The following is a 21,754-nucleotide window of genomic DNA, read 5'->3' as shown; positions in this document are numbered from 1 at the left end:
GTTTTAATTGCAAAGTGTTGAAAAGTAACTTTTTAGAAAAAAGTTGGGATCAGGAGAAAAAAGTTAATTGCATATGGCCCAGTGTGTCTAAAAGAAATTAAATACAATTATTGTGTAATTGATAACGGCTGTTACTTTCCTGACGGCCCTTGTATTTGTATCTCATTAACCATCCATATTTACTACCAGAAATTCAAAGAGATACATTTAGGTCCATAAATATTTGAACAGAAACAACTTTTTCTAATTTTGTTTCTGTACATTAACACCGTGAATTTTAAATGAAACAACTCAAATGCAGTGTAGTTGAAGACAGAATAATGGAATGTGATTAAAGTACCTGCTGGACAAAGACGTTGTTCAGGTGGCTGGCTAGTCGGCGAGCAAACTGCTCTCGGAGGTCAGTGAAGAGCTGCTGCTGCTGCTTTACAGCCTGGAGCATAGAATGGCCTAAGTAGGAACAAGAGAGCAATACATTACACCACTTAGGGCCCTTTTCCACTACGGCGTTTGCGATGGCTGAATCGCAAAACCGCAAACCGCTAGTGATTTTACAAATCGCTACAGTTTGCTTTTAACATAGGAATCGCGGTAGGTAATTTCCACTACCACGATTCGTTTTTGACCTGATCGCGAGGCGGAGCGATTATTGCCGCGATTTTGCTATGCAGTGCATAGCATAGCAAAATCGCGGCCGCAAACGTCGGGAAATCGCCGGTCATTTTTTACATTTTGCGATTCAGCAATCGCTAGCGTTCAGCGCGAACGCTAGCGACTGCTAATGGAAAAGGGCCCTTAGTCTGACAATAGAAACCAAACCAGCTGTTAGCTCCTGAAATAGGAGTTTTGCCTCCCTGAACTAGAATTCGTGATTTCTCTGTTGTCAGCCCAGCACATGTACAGGTGTCCCTTAACCAGTTCACCCCCAAGGGTTTTTACCCTAACGGACCAGAGCAATTTTCACCTGTCAGTGGCTCCTACCTTTTATTCCCTAATAACTTTATTACTACTTATTACAAGAAAATTATCTATACCTCGTTTTTCCCGCCACCAATTAGGCTTTCTGTGGGTAGTAAATTTTGCTAAGAATTTTTTTATTCTAAATGCATTTTATGGGAAAAAAATACAGAAATAATGGAAACAAAATCATTATTTCTCAGTTTTCAGCCATTATAGTTTTAAAATTAAACATTCTCCTGTGGATAAAACCAACACTTTATTTTCCCAGTTGTCCCGATTATTAAACCATTTAAATTATGTCCCTATCACAATGCATGGCGACAATATTTTATTTTGAAATATAGGTGCTATTTTTCTGTTTTTATTTTTTTTTGTTCTAGCCATAATTACAAACTCCTATGTAATAAAATAAAATTAATTTTCCCTCGTAAAATCTAGATTAAAAAAGCTGAGTCCCTAAGGCAACTATTTATTTATTGATTTTAAGCTGTTTTTTTTACAAGTGTTTTTTTTAAAGGGGGGGGGGGGGGAGTGTAATTTATGAATTTTATTAATATTGTGTATTTTACATAGTATGTTTATGCTTGTATGTGTAATATACCTTTTGGCCACAAGATGGCGCTAGTGAACACTCTCCCGTTAAAGGGAACCTTAACCGGCGGGGGGAAAAAAAATCACTTACCTGGGGGCTTTCCCAAGCCTCCTGCAGCCGTCCGGTGCCCGCGCCGGTCCTTCGGTGCCCTCCGGTCTCCCTCCGCCGCTAAGTTTCGTTTTCGGACAACTGCCAGTCGTCCTCGGGCCTCTTCCGCATTCCTTGTCGTAAACTGCAGTAAAGCGCGTCCGCATGACGCCAAACGTGTCATGTGCATGACGCCAAACACGTCATGCGGACGCGCTTTACTGCAGTTTACGACTAGGAATGCGGAAGTGGCCAGAGGACGACTGGCAGTCGTCCGAAAACGAAACTTAGCGGCGGAGGGAGACCGGAGGGCACCGAAGGACCGGCGCGGGCACCGGACGGCTGCAGGAGGCTTGGGAAAGCCCCCAGGTAAGTGATTTTTTTTTCCCCGCCGGTTAAGGTTCCCTTTAAGAAAGTGATCACTTTTTTTTTTTTTTTGTTTTTTTTTACACTTTATTAAACTTAAACCGTTTCCTGTTATATGAATGGAGGTGGCCGCTGTTCGCGGTCACGTCCATTCACTTCAGGCATTGCAATTGGGTAGAGGACCGCTCGGCCCTCTTCCCCAATCACTTAACAAGGGATCCTGACGGAAGCGGTAGCGGCACGGACACGTGCGGAGCGGCGGCGGGAACGTGCGACGTATTAAAACGTCATGTTGCCGTTAATAGGCTAAAGCATGACGTTTTAACACGTTACATTGTCATTATTTATTTATTTGTTTATTGTATTTATAAAGCGCCAACATATTACGCAGCGCTGAACATTAATTTAGGTTACAGACAATATTTAGGGGTGACATACAGCAATATGACAATACAGGAATAATAGAAAACCAGATCACACGGCACAGTATGAGTGCCAGGTAATGCTTAGTCATTGGATTGAGCATGTAGATTAGGCAAGTTAGGTTCACTCAGATGCATAGCATGGGTTCACAGTATTGGAGGTGCATGATCAGGTAGGACACAAAAAGAGGAGGACCCTGCCCAAAGGCTTACAATCTAGAGGGAGAGGTAAGGACACGAACGGTAGGGGACCAGAGTTCAGCTGTAGGTTTAGAGCACTTGTGAGGGGTAGTAGGCCAGAGTGAAAAGGTGAGTTTTGAGGGCTTTCTTGAAGATGTTGAAAGAGGGGGCTGCCCTAATGGGTGGAGGTAGGGAGTTCCATAGTGTTGGAGCAGCTCTTGAGAAGTCCTGGAGGCGTGCATGGGACTGGGTGATGCGGGGGGCGGTTAGGCGAAGTTTATTGGAAGAGCGGAGTGAGCGGCTAGGTGTGTACCTCTGAGTAAGATCGGAAATGTAGGTTGGACAAGTTTTGTAAACAGATTTGTAGGTCAGACACAGTATCTTGAATTTGATTCTGGACTGGATAGGAAGCCAGTGGAGGGATTCTAGGAGGGGATCTGCCATGGTGGAGCGATGGGAACAGTGGATAATTCTGGCTGCCGCATTCATGATGGACTGCAGTGGGGCTGTTCGGGTCATAGGGAGACCAGACAGCAGGGCATTGCAGTAGTCAAGGCGGGAAATTATGAGGGCATGGATGAGGAGTTTGGTGGTGGCAGAGGTCAGGAAAGGGCGAATCTTACAGATGTTACGAAGGTGGAAGTTGCAGGACTTTGTGAGGTTTTGGATGTGGGAAGTGAAGGAGAGTGCGGAGTCCAGGGTGACACCCAGACAACGGGCTTGAGAGGTAGGGCGAATGGTAGTGTGGTTAACAGTGACATGCACATCTGGGAGGTTCGTGGATGGCCGGGGTGGGAAGATCATAAATTCCGTTTTGTCTAGATTTAGTTTCAGGAACCTAGCGGACATCCAGGAGGAGATGGCTGATAGGCAGGAGGAGACCTTGTCCATGGTAGTGGTGGATATGTCAGGGGTGTGGAGGTAGATCTGGGTGTCCTCTGCATACAGATGATAGTTAAAACCCATGGAGGAGATAACCTTGCCAATGGAGGATGTGTATAGCGTGAACAGTAGGGGGCCAAGGACCGAACCTTGGGGGACTCCCACCGAGAGGTGGTTGGGGGTGGACGAGGACTCATTGAAGGCGGTCGTGAAGGAGCGGTTGGAGAGGTAGGATGAAAGCCAGGACAGGGCGAGATCGTGAATGCCCAAGGACTGGAGGGACTGGAGGAGTAGGGGATGATCTACTGTGTCAAAAGCTGCTGAAAGGTCAAGGAGGAGGAGAATGGAGTATTTACCTTCAGCTTTAGCTAAGGCAAGGTCATTGACCACTTTGGTGAGAGCAGTTTCGGTTGAGTGGGCAGGCCGAAATCCATATTGCAGTGGGTCTAGGAGTGAGTTGGCATTGAGGTACTGGGTCAGGCGTTTGTGAACCAGACACTCCAGGAGTTTTGAGGCAAAGGGGAGGAGGGAGATAGGACGGTAGTTAGAGGGTAACGAGGGGTCGAGGGAGGGTTTCTTGAGCAGGGGTAGTACAGTGGCCTGCTTGAAGTGTGAGGGGAAGGTGCCTGTGGCTAGGGAGAGGTTGGACAGGGTAGTGAGGACTGGGGCCAATTCCGTGAAGTGAGGCTGGAGTAAATCAGAAGGGATGGGGTCAAGGGGCGAAGTAGTGGTATGGGAAGTCTGCAGTAGGTGGTTGACTTCCTCGGTGGTAGTAGGAGTGAAGGATGTGAGGGGAGAATAGGGTGGAGGAGGAGCTGGTTGGGAGGGGGTGGGAGGTGAAGATTGGAGATTGGATATTTCTTGGCGGATGGAGACAATTTTGTTGGTGAAGTGGGTGGCTAAATCTGTGGCAGAGAGGGAGGAAACGGAGGGTGGGTTTAAGCAGCGAGTTGAAAGTGGCAAAAAGACGCCGGGGATTGGAAGCTTGTGCTCCGATAAGCTTGGTAAAGTATTCCTGCTTCGATTAAATGGTTAATGTGAGTGGCCTACTATTCAACAATCCACCAAGTTGGATACCATTCAGTAATTTGCTATTTAGATCTCTATACAGACGTCATACACAGCAGGAACCTCCCACTAATCCTCCCTCTCCACAGGACAGAATAGACCTGAGCAATCTGTCTGCAGAACTTGTCTTTAGTGATGGTCTTGGGTTTCCCCTAATGTGTGTGGCCACCTCTTCGGACAATATGCAACCGGCTGCTATTCTACATCTTCCTACACCTCGCAGAAGGGAGACCTTTTACTCATCCTACCCCTCCCTTCTCCACAGGACAGAAGAGCCGTAAAAATGTGTCTGTAAGTCAACCATTATAAAAATGTCCTTCATATAAACTCTTATTTTGGTTGACAAAGTAACATTTGAATGCAACTGCATACAATTTTCCTTGGACATTACATGGCTGATTAAAATGGATGATACAGGTCTGTAAGGGGATGACAAAGCAGGGAATGGAAATTCACAACAATTACAGCACCCTGATACTGCGCTCATATGCTGAGTCAGGTGTTAAGTAGGTCACCTCTAAAATTTTATAAAAGGTAATGAATCAAACATTCATATTACAGGTGCTAAATTCTAAATAAAGCACATTGGCAGGTAGTAACCACATGTATAATGTCCTTGCTCATATAATAGTTATCATGTGGGAGCGCTCTTCCTAGATGCGTGCAACCATCAAAAAGCCCCTGAGGAGTTGCTAGGGCAACGAAACGTTGGGCGGAGCCACGGAGTGACGTCATAGCGCACGACGCTCGCTGGACGCGGCGGGATTGTCTGTGTGCAGTAGGCTCGGTATCTTTTAGAGCACTAGCCAGTAAGATATTGCGGAGAGGGACGCTAGATGACAGAGGCGTGCGCCTTGTCACAAGCTTAGTGCATCTCATCTCTGCATACCCCTGTACCTGGAATCAGGTAGTTTGTCAAACAAGGGGCTGGCTGTGTTTCATTTTTTGATGAAGTCTTCTGACCCAATGAGTGGTTATACACCACTGATCTGTTTTTAACCACTTTTTATATAAACTGGTACGCTTTTACGCGATGTGGAATTCGTTTTTTTGCTTACACAGACTGGGAATAGCCGAGAGAGGACTGCCAGAGAGGCTGCGGGGTGGCCAATACCCCGAATGCGAGCATTGGCCTTGGAGGCCTAGAAGTCTGGTGAGTCTTTCCCCGAAGGGGGGGCTTTTTCATTATATGATATATTTGCTGTGTCTAAGAAGGAACAGGCAGAGAAGAGCGCTTAACCACTTTACTGAAGAAAGCAGGGAATGGGCAACAGACAAATGAGAGGTCTTCTAACTTGTCTGATCAATCATTCCATCTGAAAATTGTCAACCAGCAGTGACTGTTGACACTTAAACCTCATACACATGTCCGAAGACTGTCTCGGAGGGAGGCTGGGGCCGTTGTAAATATGCTAGATATTCTGCAGCAGCAACTCTGACTGCCTTGGCCTAGAAAAGTCTAGCATGTGTATAAGGAGAACATTGCAGATGCTGATCAAAAGAGAGCAAAATGGTCAGCTTGCATTTGAGGTCTATGGGTATTTTACACAAAATAAATGTTCAAAACATGTTATTAACCTAGTAAAGAGAACAGTCCATAGGCTGTCCTTTATTTGTACGCTGTGCAGGTCTATGTAGTAAAGAAAACTCCAATGGTGATCTAATATTAATTTCCTCTAAAAGGTAAATTTTGAAAACCCAGGGTGGTGATGACCTCCCTTGTGGCAAACAGATCTAATACCAGAAATACTGACAAGAGCCAGCATGGTGATGATACACTCTGCAGTCACAGAAACTGTGGCACAGAACAGGGCTGCAAGCCTGCCTCTGTCTGAAAATGTCAATTCAAATAAAACTGTGGGATTCACGGAAAGTCCCACGTAAGATTAGGACTAATGGTACAATTACCTATCTCATCACTTTATTTTCTTTTCATGTTGCTTTAACATCTTGAGGACTGCGGTCTTAAAACCCCCTAGTTACCAGCCCATTTTTTGCTAATTAGGCCACTGCAGCTTTAAGGTCTCCCTGCTGGGCCGTACAATTCAGCACACAAGTGATCCCGCTCTCTTTTCTGCCCACCAACAGAGCTTTCTGTTGGTGGGCTATGATCTCTCCCAGGATGTTTATTTTTTTTCTAAATATTTGTTTTATTTTTAAATAAACTTGGTATTTTTTTCTTTATTTTTATAGCCCTCCCTTCCTCCCCCCGCCAGCCCATCAGCATGATTGGCTGTCATAGGCTTCAGCCTATGACAGGAGATCACTTTTCTGCTGCCCAGGGGGACAGCCGTGTCACTCGGCTGTCCCCAGTACAGCGCTGCTTTAGATTGCAGAGCTGTGCAGTGTTATTAGATGGTGAATTCGTGGTCTAAGAGTCCCTAGCTGGCGATCGCAGCTGGGAGGCTGATGACGGAGGGGAGCTCCGTTATTCAAGCGGGGATGTGCGTGCATCGGCGCCCGATCCCCTGCAATCTCTGCCCCTAGCACTTCACACCAATTGGCGTGGAGTGGTCCTGGGGCTGCCGCGCTGCTCACAGTGATCGGCGTTGAGCAGTCGTTAGGGAGTTAAAGTGGACCTGAACTCAGAACTTCCTCTCTAATCCAAAAGATAAGCAACAGCATAATAACAATTAAAGAAAAACATTTCTTTGTTACGGCTTACAGAACTCCTGCAATAAATCTGCAGTTTGGCTATTTTCCACTTTTATAGAAGCAGACAAAGGGTTAACATCCTGTGTTTGCCAAAGACTGTCAAATGTATGTGCTGACACAGCTGAGAGATCAAATTACACTTGTGATTGCTTGAAGATGAGGGGGAAGGGGGAATTAGACAGGCCTTTCTCTCGAAAAACCAAACAGGGTGCATTTGTCTCTGTTTTCCTTGTGTCCTGTGCAAGAGTTCAGGTCCACTTTAAGAACAGTTTATCTTTAGTCAGGACAATGTAATATAATAAAATACAGAATAAAACAAAAACCACACTGCACTCTGTTTATGCCATAATATGGAAACATTGTTGTTTGTTGTATAGAGTGGATACCTGGTTGGAGAGATACATTCATGCACTGAAGAAGTGCCTCAGAAGCATTGGTGCAAGCCTCAATCCCACGGGAGGAAGCCAGGTCAGCTTCCTGAAGAGCCTTAATGTGACCCCTTGACAAGTCCATATGGTTCTGGAACACAGTGTAATGGTAGCCGTAATTAAAACTGGCTGTAATTCTACTCCATTTTAATATAACTCTATACTAATGATGAGTCACTGTTTCACAATTATTCTATTCTATCCATAACTAAAGAATCATCTAATGCAAAATAACGCAGACATACAAGCAGTTATCCAAGGCAACAATAACGCAACGGTGCAGATACAACTCTACGGAAGTCCATTTAACCCCATACAGTACTTACAACCAGAAACTCGATCTCTCCCAGCAGAGTCTCGCTGTTGGTTTTGCTAAGCTCAATGAGGTGGTTACTTTCAGAGATCTGATCCATCTGTTCTTTCACACTCTGCAGCATCTCTTCATAGCTGCTCAGCTTCCCTTCTATCTGGTCCACCTCCTTTAGGGCCTGATCCAGCAGCTGCATAAGAATGTTGACTTGCTTCTCTGAAGCCATGATGGACTGAATATTAGCCTGGAAATTAAGGGAATCCTATTAACCTACTGAAATACCTACTGATTATAAGTGAGATTTGTTCACTAAAGCAAGTTGGCAGTAAAAAAACATGAGTTTCCACTTGTGGGCATCCTTTTCTAAAATCTGTTTTAAAAGTCTGCATTCTGTTACGAAATTACTTTTGCTGATATAAATCCTCAATGGACTGATCAGGAATATATTACAGCACTATGAAGAGTATCCAGTTATTTTCAGCAAAAGTGATTTAAAGAGAAACTCCAACCTAGAATTGAACTTTATCCCAATCAGTAGCTGATACCCCCTTTTACATGAGAAATATAATGCTTTTCACAAACAGACCATCAGGGGGCGCTGTATGACTGATTTTGTGCTGAAACCCCTCCCACAAGAAGCTCTGAGTACCGCGGTACTCTGGGCAAACTGCCACAATGTAACAATGTTCACAGACAGGAATTAGCTGTTTACAGCTGTCTCTAACAGCCAAAACAGCTAGGAGCAGCTACATAACCTGCCCACAGTAACAATGTCACCATGTAATAAATGTTAGAATGTAAATCGGGGAGAGTAAAGATTTTACAATGAGCAAACGCTGACTAAATCATTTATACATAATTATGGTAAAAAATGAAGCACTTTTTTTACTACATTATTTTCACTGGAGTTCCTCTTTAAGTTATGGACTTTAGGCTTACTTATTTTGCATATTGTTACTATTGGATAATTAATCTTCATCTGACGCATCTTAGTAGCCCCTGAAGAAGTTCTTGTTCAGCTAATGAACATTCCTACCACAGATTAGAAGTAGATCTAACACTCGGTGGAAACAATTAGACAAAAAAATAAATGAACTCCTCGCAAACATAATTTGTGGGAATTTAGGTGATAACCCATCAAAGTAATTGGAGTATGGTAAACAAATCAAGCACCACTTACACAAACAGGTGAAGTTAGAACATCGTGCAAAAGCCCATTTATTTTATTAATTCAATTTAAAAGTTTAAACTAGTATATGAAATTGACTCTTTACATGCAAAGTGAGATATTTCAAGCCTTTGGTTATAATTTTGATGATTATGGCTTACAATTTATGAAAACCCCAAAATCAAAATCTCATAAAATTAGAATATTGTGAAAATGTTAAATATTCTAGGCTCAAAGTGTCCGACTCTAATCAGCTAATTAATCCAAAACACCTGCAAAGGTTTCCTAGCCTTTAAATGATCTCTCAGTCTAGTTCAGTAGAAATCAGAATCATGGGAAAGATTGCTGACTTGACAGTTGAGCAAAAATTTCGAACTTTGCCTGTAAATGTAGAGATTAAAAACATAACTCTGGCTGTGAAAGTACTTTTAATGAAGGTAGGATAGTGTAATGGTATATTTCACGGTTAACCTTCACTGTGGACATTAGGAGTTCTCATACTCTGAAAATCCCACAGTACCTTCATGTCAGATAGCCTTTATCTACAAATGCTGTACACTAATAGATGTTAAATCCCCACTAGACTGCTAAAGTCCAGCACTCTTACTTGAAAAGGAGAAACATAGTATTCTTAATGGCCACGGTGGAGAGAAATGCAGATTACCTCTTCCCACTTGGCCACTGTTTCATGCTTTCTACTGCCCTCGACGTCTTTTCTTACATTAACATACATTAATTAGTCTTACCCCATCCAGAACCTGTAACTCTCTAGACAATTTCTCTGCAAAAGCTTCAGCATTGGAAATGGCATATTCACATCCCTCCATCATGAACTCAATGTCCTGTTTCTCCCGGGTGTTCAGCTCTTGGTATTCTGCTGCTGCTTCCTCCTCTCCCCCAGCCACACTCTGGTTCTCTCCACTCGGGACGGACTCTTCAGGAAGAAACAGCAAAAATTAACAACGATTAAAATAGTTGAACACATATTCTCGATATCCAGATTGTAGATACAATAAAAAGCACAGATGGTAAAGAGAGAGTCTTCTGTATGAGAGAAACACACAGGGTCAGGGCTGTAGATGTGGAAGGCTCCAATCTGAATAATTTCTAAAAGACAAGTGATGCAAACAATGATGAATGCCTAAAAGGGATAATTACCAAAACTGGTACACAAAAAATTAAAAAATAAAGCTTTTATGTGGTTCATGATAACAATGGCATAAAATGCAACAGATGGGTGGCATGCTCAGTATAAAAATCCTGACAGTGGTGAGTGATGTTATATGGTCCAATCATATGGTCACAGAACTCCTTCCTGATGCCTAAATGCTTCTATTGCACACGACAAGTTACACAAGATGTGTGGATGAAATGCATTTCACAAGAAAACTTTAGTATGGATTTATTTTGTTTTTTGGGCACCTCGAATGTTGGACCCAATAATTTTAAAGGATATCAATGCTAACATATTATTAAAAAGTACAGCTTTTTGTCATGATAAGGCTAAGCAGTTAGTGTTAAGTCTTGACTTTTATATTATGTACAGGTTAAAGGATAACTGAGCTGACACAAAATGTAACAATGGGGGGGGGTGCAGGCATGTGTGTGAAGCAATCCTCAGTGCCCACCGCTCCATCCATTCTCCTCTGCCCCCCTCCACTATCACCTAAAATGTAATTTTTAATTTGTGTGCTCATGATGTGATGGTGTCACTGTACATGAAAAGATCTAAGGCTTACAGGCTGAGGGCACTTTCACCTGGAGTCGGAGTAATAATTTATAGGTGGAAACAGCATCACAGGTGGGGGAGTGGGCACAGTAACATCTACCGCTCCTTTATCAATCAAGTATGCTGTTACTTCCTAGAAAGCCGGCTGAGTGTAGGCACACTTTAAAAACAACTAATGGCACTTTTTGTTAATGGAAATGGTAAAGAGCCTTTTAATGTTTTTCTTTATCTTACCGCTAGTGGAATAACTAGCAAAAAGGGGAAAAAAAAACACTGGAAATCTATGTTAAATTATTTTCTTTAGTCCTTAAAATACTACTTTACATAATGTAATGCATTCTGATCACGTAATCAGCTGAAGTCATCATTAACTGAGACTCATGTACTGTGTATGTGTATACAGTAGTATTTACAGCCTGAAGACACACAATGTGAAGGATTTTCTTGGATGGGAGATGGATAACCACAAAAACAGTCAGTGAAAAAGGGGAAGAGAAGTAAATCAAAGCACCCACCTTCGGCAACTTTAGGAAGCTCTGAAGAGTAATAAGTTTGGGAAGAAGAGCAGAGGACAGTAAGCAAAAGAGTATTAAAGCCAGACAGACAAAGGCAGAATGCATAAAGTTGCCATATACAGCACTGCAAATAACCAGCGCACAAATCAAATGACCAGTTATAATACACAACAACAGATAGCAAGTATAACAAAAACCAGACAAAGGACAATCATCATTATGCAGTTAATGCAAACTAGTGTGCACACCCCTCCCCTACTTCAAAACCGCAGTTTGAAAGGGCAGTTTTACCTTCAGATGGAAACTAGTGATAAAACAGCAAAAATAAAGTCATATAAAAGGAGTTAAATCCTAAAAGAAAAGACCCCAGCTGGCTTAGTACTCACTAGTTCAGCGGTGCCTTGCTGATCTTATCATTGGCAGCAATTTTTCAAAGTGTAGTGTACAGTCCTGACCAAAAGTTTTGAGACTGTCAAAAATATGAGTTTTCACAAAGTTTTCTGCTAAACTGCTTTTAGTTCTTTGTTTCAGTTGTTTATGTGATGTACTGAAATATAATTATAAGCACTTCAAAGGCTTTTATTGACAATCACATGAGATTTATGCAAAGAGTCAGTATTTGCAGTGTTGGCCCTTCTTTTTCAGGACCTCTGCAATTCGACTGGGTATGCTCTCAACCAACTTCTGGGCCAAATCCTGACTGATAGCAACCCATTCTTTCATAATCACTTCTTTGAGTTTCTCAGAATTAGTTGGTTTTTGTTTGTCCACCCGCCTCTTGAGGAATGACCACAAGTTCTCAACGGGATTAAGATCTGGGGAGTTTCCAGGCCCTGGACCTAAAATGTCAACGTTTTGGACCCCGAGCCACTTAGTTATCACTTTTGCCTTAGGACACGGTGCTCCATCGTGCTGCAAAATGCATTGTTCTTCACCAAACTGTTTTTGGATTGTTGGAAGAAGTTGCTGTTGGAGGGTGTTTTTATACCATTCTTTATTCATGGCTGTGTTTTTTGGCAAAATTGTGAGCGAGTCCACTCCCTTGGATGAGAAGCAACCTCACACATGAATGGTCTCGGGATGCTTTACTGTTGGCATGACACAGGACTGATGGTAGCGCTCACCTTTTCTTATCCTGACAAGTCTTTTTTTCCAGATGCCCCAAACAATTTGAAAGGGGCTTCATCGGAGAATATGACTTTGCCCCCGTCCTCAGCAGTCCATTCACCATATTTTCTGCAGAAGATCAATCTGTCCCTGGTGTTTTTTTTGGGAGAGAAGTGGCTTCTTTGCTGCCCTTCTTGACACCAGGCCATCTTCCCCACTGTGCTTGCAGATGCGCTCACACCTGCCTGCTGCCATTCCTGAGCAACTTCTGCACTGGTTTGCAGGACAGTAGTAGAGAGGAAGGTGCACAGGACCACCACAGGCTTCCCAAGAGTGCTCCAAGCTCAAAAAACAGTTCACCATACAAGTCACTTGAAGAGATGAGAGCAGCTGGGCACATCCAGTAAAAGCACCTTTATTTGAACAGCATTAAAATCAGTATCAAAACAACGGCATCAGTCCACCAGGAGAGAGGGGGACAAGCAAGTGAAGATGTCTGCACTGGTTTGCACTCCGATCCGGCAGCTGAATCCTCTTTAGGAGAAGATCCTGGCGCCTGCTGGACTTTCTTGGACGCCCTGAAGCCTTCTTAACAAGAATTGAACCTCTTTCCTTGAAGTTCTTGATGATCCTATAAATTGTTGATTTAGGTGCAATCTTGGTAGCCACAATATCCTTGCCTGTGAAGCCATTTTTATACAATGCAATGATGGCTGCATACGTTTCTTTGCGTTTCTTTGCTGGTCACCATGGTTAACAACGGAAGATCAATTTCAAGCATCACCTTCCTTTTAACATGTCAAGTCTGCCATTCTAACCCAATCAGCCAGACATAATGATCACCAGCATTGTGCTCGTCAACATTCTCACCTGAGTTAACAAGACGATTACTGAAATGATCTCAGCAGGTCATTTAATGACAGCAATAAAATGCAGTGGAAAGGGTTTTTTGGAAGATTCAGTTAATTTTCATGGCAAAGAAGGACTATGCAATTCATCTGAACGCTCTTCATGACATTCTGGAGTATATGCAAATTGCAATTATAAAAACTTAAGCACCAACTTTTCTAATTTCCAATATTTTTGACAGTCTCAAAACTTTTGGCCAGGACTGTATTCATGTGCATGGGGTCTGCTTCCTCTTCCAGGTGCCCAATTGTCATGTCAGAGATAGCACTGTTAAGCTTCTACTGATCCTAGGTTCTGTACATTAATGCTAGGCCATGTATGTGCATGAGTGTTGGAGTGTGCTCATTCTTCAGCCTAATCAAGATGCTATTATCTGAATTTATTGGAAGTACTAGGGCTACATGTCGGGCACTCACTCTAGTTAAAGGAATCTTCGATCAAATTATGCTACCCCCGCTCTACTTACCCAGGGCTTCCTCCAGCCCCTGGCAGCTGCTATGTCCCACCCCGCATCTCTACTCGCAACCACTGGCCGGGCTCCCTGCTGGTGCAGAGGTTACTGCGCCTGCGCTAGCACCGCTGTCAATCACCTCCACGTGGTCTGAAGCGCACCTGCGCAGTAAACCTCGGACCACATTGATGTGATTGACAGCGGCGCTCACGCAGGCGCAGTAGAGAACGACCTGGAGATCGGCACTTGTACCAGGCCGGCGGCTGAGAGCGAAGCTGTGGCGCAGGACATAGCGGCTGCCACGTGCTGGAGGAAGCCCTGGGTAAGTAGGAAGGGGGGGTGGGGGGTTAGCATAATTTGATTGAGGATTCCTTTAAGGCCACAAAAGCAGTCTACAAGTGACATACAGGATCTGCACATGTAAAGGTGGACCTATATGCACTTGGTCATAAACTGGATAACTAAAGTTGGCCACACACCACACAATTTTTTAAATATCTGTTCAATTTAAGAATTGCAATCAATTTCTCTGACTGATTGTACCATTTCAAAAATATTACCAATGTACCAAACACACCTATGTTCAATGTTTCCCCCTATTATGATACTGGAGGAAACTCTGAGAAAATTGCTATGGTGTGTATATTAATAAATTGGCCCTCTAACACACACCATACAATCTTTAAAAAAATTGAAGAGAAACATTTGGCATTCCGGATCGATATAAATCGGAAAAAAACTGGAAATCCGATCAGATTTTTCAGTCGAATGAAAAAAAAGCTTGCCATTTTTTTGGGAGATACGATCGTTTTTATCGAATTGCTGTAAAATCGGATCATTTTATTGTATTGTGTGTGGCCACCTTTAGAAGGACTCCTTCACAACCAGGCAAAGAGAGAGATAATAAAGAGATTCATCATACACCAATACATTACAAAGATGTAAATGAAAAAGGCATATTGCTTTGCAGATTCTTTTTTTTGTCAAGGATTTCAAGTATTATAACCTATATGAATATGTCTCACAAACAGTGAGAATACCCTCAAATCTCCCTCTTGCTGTCCTTCAATCCAGCTGGGACATCTCCACTCAGCCTATTGGCTGTTCATTGGCAGCATTCTCAGTGTTCTCTGCAAAGTCTTAGGAAAAATGCATTACTGGTGATGGAGCTCTTTAAAATTCCCTGTCAGGATAAATACTCCTATACTCAAAAATGTAAATGTGACTTAAAGGGGATTTGTGGCCCTTTTTTAAAATACAATTTAACCACTTCAGGACCACAGTCTTTTCGCCCCTTAAGGACCAGAGCCTTTTTCTCCATTCAGACCACTGCAGCTTTCACGGTTTATTGCTCGCTCATACAACCTACCACCTAAATGAATTTTACCTCCTTTTCTTGTCACTAATACAGCTTTCTTTTGGTGCTATTTGATTGCTCCTGCGATTTTTACTTTTTATTATATTCAGCAAAAAAGACATGAATTTTGGCAAAAAAATGATTTTTTTTTTACTTTCTGTGCTGACATTTTTCAAATAAAGTAAAATTTCCTATACATTTGAGCGCGAAAGTTATTCTGCTACATGTCTTTGATAAAAAAAAAACCATTCAGTGTATATTTATTGGATTGGGTAAAAGTTATAGCGTTTACAAACTCTGGTGCCAAAAGTGAATTTTCCCATTTTCAAGCATCTCTGACTTTTCTGCGCACCTGTCAGGTTTCATGAGGGGCTAAAATTCCAGGAAAGTACAAATACCCCCCAAATGACCCCATTTTGGAAAGAAGACATCCCAAAGTATTCAGTGAGAGGCATGGTGCGTTCATAGAAGATTTTATTTTTTGTCACAAGTTAGCGGAAAATGACACTTTCTGACAAAAAAGAAAAAAAAAAAAAGTTTCCATTTCTTCTAACTTGCGACAAAAAAAAAATGAAATCTGCCACGGACTCACTATGCTCCTCTCTGAATACCTTGAAGTGTCTACTTTCCAAAATGGGGTCATTTGTGGGGTGTGTTCACTGTCCTGGCATTTTGGGGGGTGCCTAATTGTAAGCACCCCTGTAAAGCCTAAAGATGCTCATTGGACTTTGGGCCCCTTAGCGCAGTTAGGCTTCCAAAAAGTGACACACATGTGGTATTGCCGTACTCAGGAGAAGTAGTATAATGTGTTTTGGGGTGTATTTTTACACATACCCATGCTGGGTGGGAGAAATATCTCCGTAAATGACAATTTTTTTTTTTTTTTTTTTACACACAATTGTCTATTTATAGAGATATTTCTCCCACTCAGCATGGGTATGTGGAAAAATAGACCCCAAAACACATTATACTACTTCTCCTGAGTACGGCGATACCACATGTGTGGCACTTTTTTGCACCCTAACTGCGCTAAGGGGCCCAAAGTCCAATGAGTACCTTTAGGATTTCACAGGTCATTTTGAGAAATTTGGTTTCAAGACTACTCCTCACGGTTTAGGGCCCCTAAAATGCCAGGACAGTATAGGAACCCCACAAATTACCCCATTTTAGAAAGAAGACACCCCAAGGTATTCCGTTAGGAGTATGGTGAGTTCATAGAAGATTTTATTTTTTGTCACAAGTTAGCAGAAATTGATTTTAATTTTTTTTTTCACAAAGTGTCATTTTCCGCTAACTTGTGACAAAAAATAAAATCTATGAACTCACCGTACTCCTAACGGAATACCTTGGGGTGTCTTCTTTCTAAAATGGGGTAATTTGTGGGGTTCCTATACTGTCCTGGCATTTTAGGGGCCCTAAACCGTGAGGAGTAGTCTTGAAACCAAATGTCGCAAAATGACCTGTGAAATCCTAAAGGTACTCATTGGACTTTGGGCCCCTTAGCGCAGTTAGGGTGCAAAAAAGTGCCACACATGTGGTATCGCCGTACTCGGGAGAAGTATTATAATGTGTTTTGGGGTGTATTTTTACACATACCCATGCTGGGTGGGAGAAATATCTCTGTAAATGACAATTATTTGATTTTTTTTACACACAATTGTCCATTTACAGAGAGATTTCTCCCACCCAGCATGGGTATGTATAAAAATACACCCCAAAACACATTATACTACTTCTTCTGAGTACGGCGATACCACATGTGTGACACTTTTTTGCAGCCTAGGTGCGCTAAGGGGCCCAACGTCCTATTCACAGGTCATTTTGAGGCATTTGTTTTCTAGACTACTTCTCACGGTTTAGGGCCCCTAAAATACCAGGGCAGTATAGGAACCCCACAAGTGACCCCATTTTAGAAAGAAGACACCCCAAGGTATTCCGTTAGGGGTATGGTGAGTTCGTAGAAGATTTTATTTTTTGTCACAAGTTAGTGAAAAATGACACTTTGTGAAAAAAACAATAAAAATCCAATTTCTGCTAACTTTTGACAAAAAATAAAAATCTTCTATGAACTCATCATACACCTAACAGAATACCTTGGGGTGTCTTCTTTCTAAAATGGGGTCACTTGTGGGGTTCCTATACTGCCCTGGCATTTTAGGGGCCCTAAACCGCGAGGAGTAGTCTAGAAAACAAATGCCTCAAAATGACTGTTCAGGGGTATAAGCATCTGCAAATTTTGATGACAGGTGGTCTATGAGGGGGCAAATTTTGTGGAACCGGTCATAAGCAGGGTGGCCTCTTAGATGACAGGATGTATTGGGCCTGTTCTGATGGATAGGAGTGCTAGGGGGGTGACAGGAGGTGATTGATGGGTGTCTCAGGGGGCGGTTAGAGGGGAAAATAGATGCAATCAATGCACTGGGGAGGTGATCGGAAGGGGGTCTGAGGGGGATCTGAGGGTTTGGCCGAGTGATCAGGAGCCCACACGGGGCAAATTAGGGCCTGATCTGATGGGTAGGTGTGCTAGGGGGTGACAGGAGGTGATTGATGGGTGTCTCAAGGTGTGATTAGAGGGGGGAAATAGATGCAAGCAATGCACTGGCGAGGTGATCAGGGCTGGGGTCTGAGGGCGTTCTGAGGTGTGGGCGGGTGATTGGGTGCCCTAGGGGCAGATTAGGGTCTAATCTGATGGGTAACAGTGACAGGTGGTGATAGGGGGTGATTGATGGGTGATTAGTGGGTGTTTAGAGGAGAGAAGAGATGTAAACACTGCACTTGGGAGGTGATCTGATGTCGGACCTGCGGGCGATCTATTGGTGTGGGTGGGTGATCAGATTGCCCGCAAGGGGCAGGTTAGGGGCTGATTGATGGGTGGCAGTGCCAGGGGGTGATTGATGGGTGGCAGTGACAGGGGATCAGTGGGTTATTACAGGGAATAACAGATGTAAATATTGCACTGGCGAATTGATAAGGGGGGGTCTGAGGGCAATCTGAGCGTGTGGGCGGGTGATTGGGTGCCCGCAAGGGGCAGATTAGGGTCTAATCTGATGGGTAACAGTGACAGGTGGTGATAGGGGGTGATTGATGGGTGATTGATGGGTAATTAGTGGGTGTTTAGAGGAGAGAAGAGATGTAAACACTGCACTTGGGAGGTGATCTGATGTCGGACCTGCGGACGATCTATTGGTGTGAGTGGGTGATCAGATTGCCCGCAAGGGGCAGGTTAGGGGCTGATTGATGGGTAATTAGTGGGTGTTTAGAGGAGACAATAGATGTAAACACTGCGCTTGGGTGGTGATCTGATGTCGGATCTGCGGGCGATCTATTGGTGTGGGTGGGTGATCAGATTGCCCGCAAGGGGCAGGTTAGGGGCTGATTGATGGGCGGCAGTGACAGGGGGTGATTGATGGGTGGCAGTGACAGGGGGTGATTGATGGGTGATTGACAGGTGATCAGTGGGTTATTACAGGGAATAACAGATGTAAATATTGCACTGGTGAATTGATAAGGGGGGGTCTGAGGGCAATCTGAGCGTGTGGGCGGGTGATTGGGTGCCGGCAAGGGGCAGATTAGGGTCTAATCTGATGGGTAACAGTGACAGGTGGTGATAGGGGGTGATTGATGGGTAATTAGTGGGTGTTTAGAGGAGAGAAGAGATGTAAACACTGCACTTGGGAGGTGATCTGATGTCGGATCTGCGGGCGATCTATTGGTGTGGGTGGGTGATCAGATTGCCCGCAAGGGGCAGGTTAGGGGCTGATTGATGGGTGGCAGTGACAGGGGGTGATTGACGGGTGATTGACAGGTGATCAGGGGGGATAGATGCATACAGTACACGGGGGGGGGGGGGGGTCTGGGGAGAATCTGAGGGGTGGAGGGGGTGATCAGGAGGGAGTAGGGGGCAGATTAGGGACTAAAAAAAAAATAGCGTTGACAGATAGTGACAGGGAGTGATTGATGGGTGATTAGGGGGGTGATTGGGTGCAAACAGTGGTCTGGGGGGTGGGCAGGGGGGGGTCTGAGGGGTGCTGTGGGCGATCAGGGGGCAGGGGGGGGGGAATCAGTGTGCTTGGGTGCAGACTAGGGTGGCTGCAGCCTGCCCTGGTGGTCCCTCGGACCACCAGGGCCAGTATAATAGGCTTTGTATACATTACAAAGCCTATTATACACTTTCCGTGCGGCGATCGGGCAGCTAGTAACCCGCCGGCGCTTCCGAACGGCCAGCGGGTTACAGCGAGCGGTGGGCGGAGCCAGTCCCCGGCAGCTGATCGCGTCACAAATGACGCGATCGCCGCATAGCCACTCCCGCAGCCGCCCCCGCCGATGGGCGTATTGCGGTCGTTTGGGCCCGGACTTTGCCGCCGCCCATCGGCTGGGGGCGGTCGTTAAGTGGTTAAATGAAGAGATACGTTCCTTTCATAAGTACTAATCTTTTTTTCCCTGTCTCATGTAGGAACAGCTGTGCTGTCCCTCTCCTGCTCCTTTCTAATTATTCGTCTAGTTAGACCAATATTGTGCTGCAGGAAGAGGCAGACAGTCCAGCAGCTGTTCCTCCCTCCCCCTCCCGCACTTCATCTAGTGAGTCATCCCTGTCCTTTCTGCAGGGGAAGGGAGATCTGCCTTTTGTGGCTTCAGCTCAGCTCATCTCTCCTGCACAGCAGTACAGGGAGACTGTGTACTGACCTGGAAGCACTTTACATTGCAGCCATCTTGCCTAAAATTATTATTATTAAAATTATTGTTTCAAAATTATATTTTATTATTTATTGGCAGCAGGGAGCAGCGAAAATAGGAGAAATGAAGAGGGGGAATAATGGAGAAACCAGTAATGTGCTTATTTGAATGTGCTGTAAATTCACCCCAGATCTTCTTAAAAGCCAGTGGTTACCTATTTAAAAACCAAAAAGTCAGATACTCACCTAATGAGAGGGAAGGCTCGGTCCTAATGAGTCTTCCCTCTCCTCTCCTGGTGCCCTTGGTGCTGCGCTGGCTCCCCCTGTTCGCATCCGCCGTCGCAGGAAGTTCGGAGGTCTTCGGGAGCACTCGGGCTTCCGAAGACGGGCTGCTCCATACTACGCACGCGCGAGTGCGTCATAAAGGGAACTCGCGCATGCGTAGTATGGAGCGGCGCGTCTTCAGGAGCCCGAGTGCTCCCGAAGGCTTACGAAAGCTCCCTTCGGCATGCGGAAGTGGCAGTATTTGACCGAACTGGTCGAATACTGCCACGGGGGATCCTGCGCGGGACCGGGCACCGGGAGAGGAGAGGGAAGGCTCATTAGGACCGAGCCTTCCCTCTCCTTAGGTGAGTATCTGACTTTTTGGTTTTTAAATAGGTAAACATTCACTTTAAGTAAAACATAACTTTTTTTAATGACTAAAAGATTACCTACATGCCATAAATATATTATAATGCTAAAACAACAGCAATGCTTTTTGAGAAGACCTGAGAACTCAAGCCTCTGCTGGGAAAAATATTGGGAAGGTTTGTCCCCATGTTTAGTCCCTGATGCTCCGGCTCTGTCTAGCATGGCTGAGCAGGTCTGAGCCGGCAGGTGAGTCAGCATGAAGTAGTGACATCACAAGGTGGACTTACCTTCCAAAAGCTGTGCGCTGACATTGGCAAAGTCGATCTTTTTCCTAAGGTATCGTTGGTTCAGTTTCCAGAGGCAAGAAATGAACGCATTCTTCTCAGCTGGGCTACTGGCAACCCACTTGAAGATTTTATCAAAATGCAGATCAAAATCAGGGCTTTCCTAAAAATGAAATGATACAGATGTTACTCTTCTGTGTAATCTGCTACAGAGCCTATCTACATATGACCCAGTTATGCACTCAGATCGGTCATAAGGACAAACATTTGCAATATTACTCTGAAGCTGAACAGTCTAGTCAAAAGAAACTCAAAAAGCGTGGACTTTTATGTCTAAAGTTACAGAAACAAATTGTCGGTAATGCAAGCTTGAGGTCCATCCATCACTTTCATTATCTTGCTCCATTATTTACCAGTCAGTCTTCACCATCAACTTTATTATCTAGCCCATCTTGACTGAGCTAATTATAAAAACGGAGTTTGGCATCTGCCTAAAGTCTGCAATCAGTGTGTTTTTCCAGATTTTCCCAATCTCCTGCACTGGCAGGAGACACAGTCTAAACCCTTGCATTCTGTGGCTTCCTTGCCACTTCTTGTCACCAATCACAAGCTTAAAAAAAGTAAATGCCACTGAGGGGTACTCGCCTCGGGAGGGGGAAGCTGCTCGATTCCATCAAGGCTTTCCCCGTCCCACGGCGACAGCGATCAACCCCCTGAACGGTGGGGATGTAAATATTTACCTTCACGGCTCCAGCGCAGGTGCAGTAGCGGCACTCGGCTCAGAAATAGGCGTTAATAGCCGATCTCTGTCTCCTGAGCCTGCACTGTAGATCGGACCCAACTGAGACCGGCTATTTTCGCCTATTTCCGAGTGGAGAGCCGCAACAGCGCCCCCGCTGGAACAGGGAAAGGTAAATATTGCACAGCCTGACAAATTGTCGGCTGTGCATTCAGTGGGCTGCAGCGAGACCGCCGTGA

The 21,754-nt window shown here is 44.3% G+C and overlaps 1 protein-coding gene across 7 annotated transcripts in view; it reads right to left on the bottom strand.

Moving 5' to 3' along the window:
* EXOC1 (exocyst complex component 1) overlaps positions 1–21,754 on the bottom strand; it is an 81,804-nt gene that overhangs the window by 45,288 nt on the left and 14,762 nt on the right. For 4 of the 7 annotated variants that reach the window (XM_068278583.1, XM_068278585.1, XM_068278586.1 and 1 more), the window contains exons 4-9: positions 20,780–20,939; positions 11,363–11,383; positions 9,865–10,052; positions 7,967–8,194; positions 7,599–7,731; positions 341–450 (exon numbers count right to left, since the gene is read on the bottom strand). In XM_068278583.1, the coding sequence (XP_068134684.1) occupies positions 341–450; positions 7,599–7,731; positions 7,967–8,194; positions 9,865–10,052; positions 11,363–11,383; positions 20,780–20,939 (840 nt within the window). The remainder of the gene's footprint in view (positions 1–340; positions 451–7,598; positions 7,732–7,966; positions 8,195–9,864; positions 10,053–11,362; positions 11,384–20,779; positions 20,940–21,754) is intronic. The other 3 variants (XM_068278584.1, XM_068278587.1, XM_068278589.1) reach the window with 1 other exon arrangement.

Source organism: Hyperolius riggenbachi, chromosome 1, assembly GCF_040937935.1.
Source record: "Hyperolius riggenbachi isolate aHypRig1 chromosome 1, aHypRig1.pri, whole genome shotgun sequence".
Taxonomy (NCBI): domain Eukaryota; kingdom Metazoa; phylum Chordata; class Amphibia; order Anura; family Hyperoliidae; genus Hyperolius; species Hyperolius riggenbachi.
Note: the sequence above shows the minus strand (reverse complement) of the source record. Positions and strands in the feature narration are given on the sequence as shown.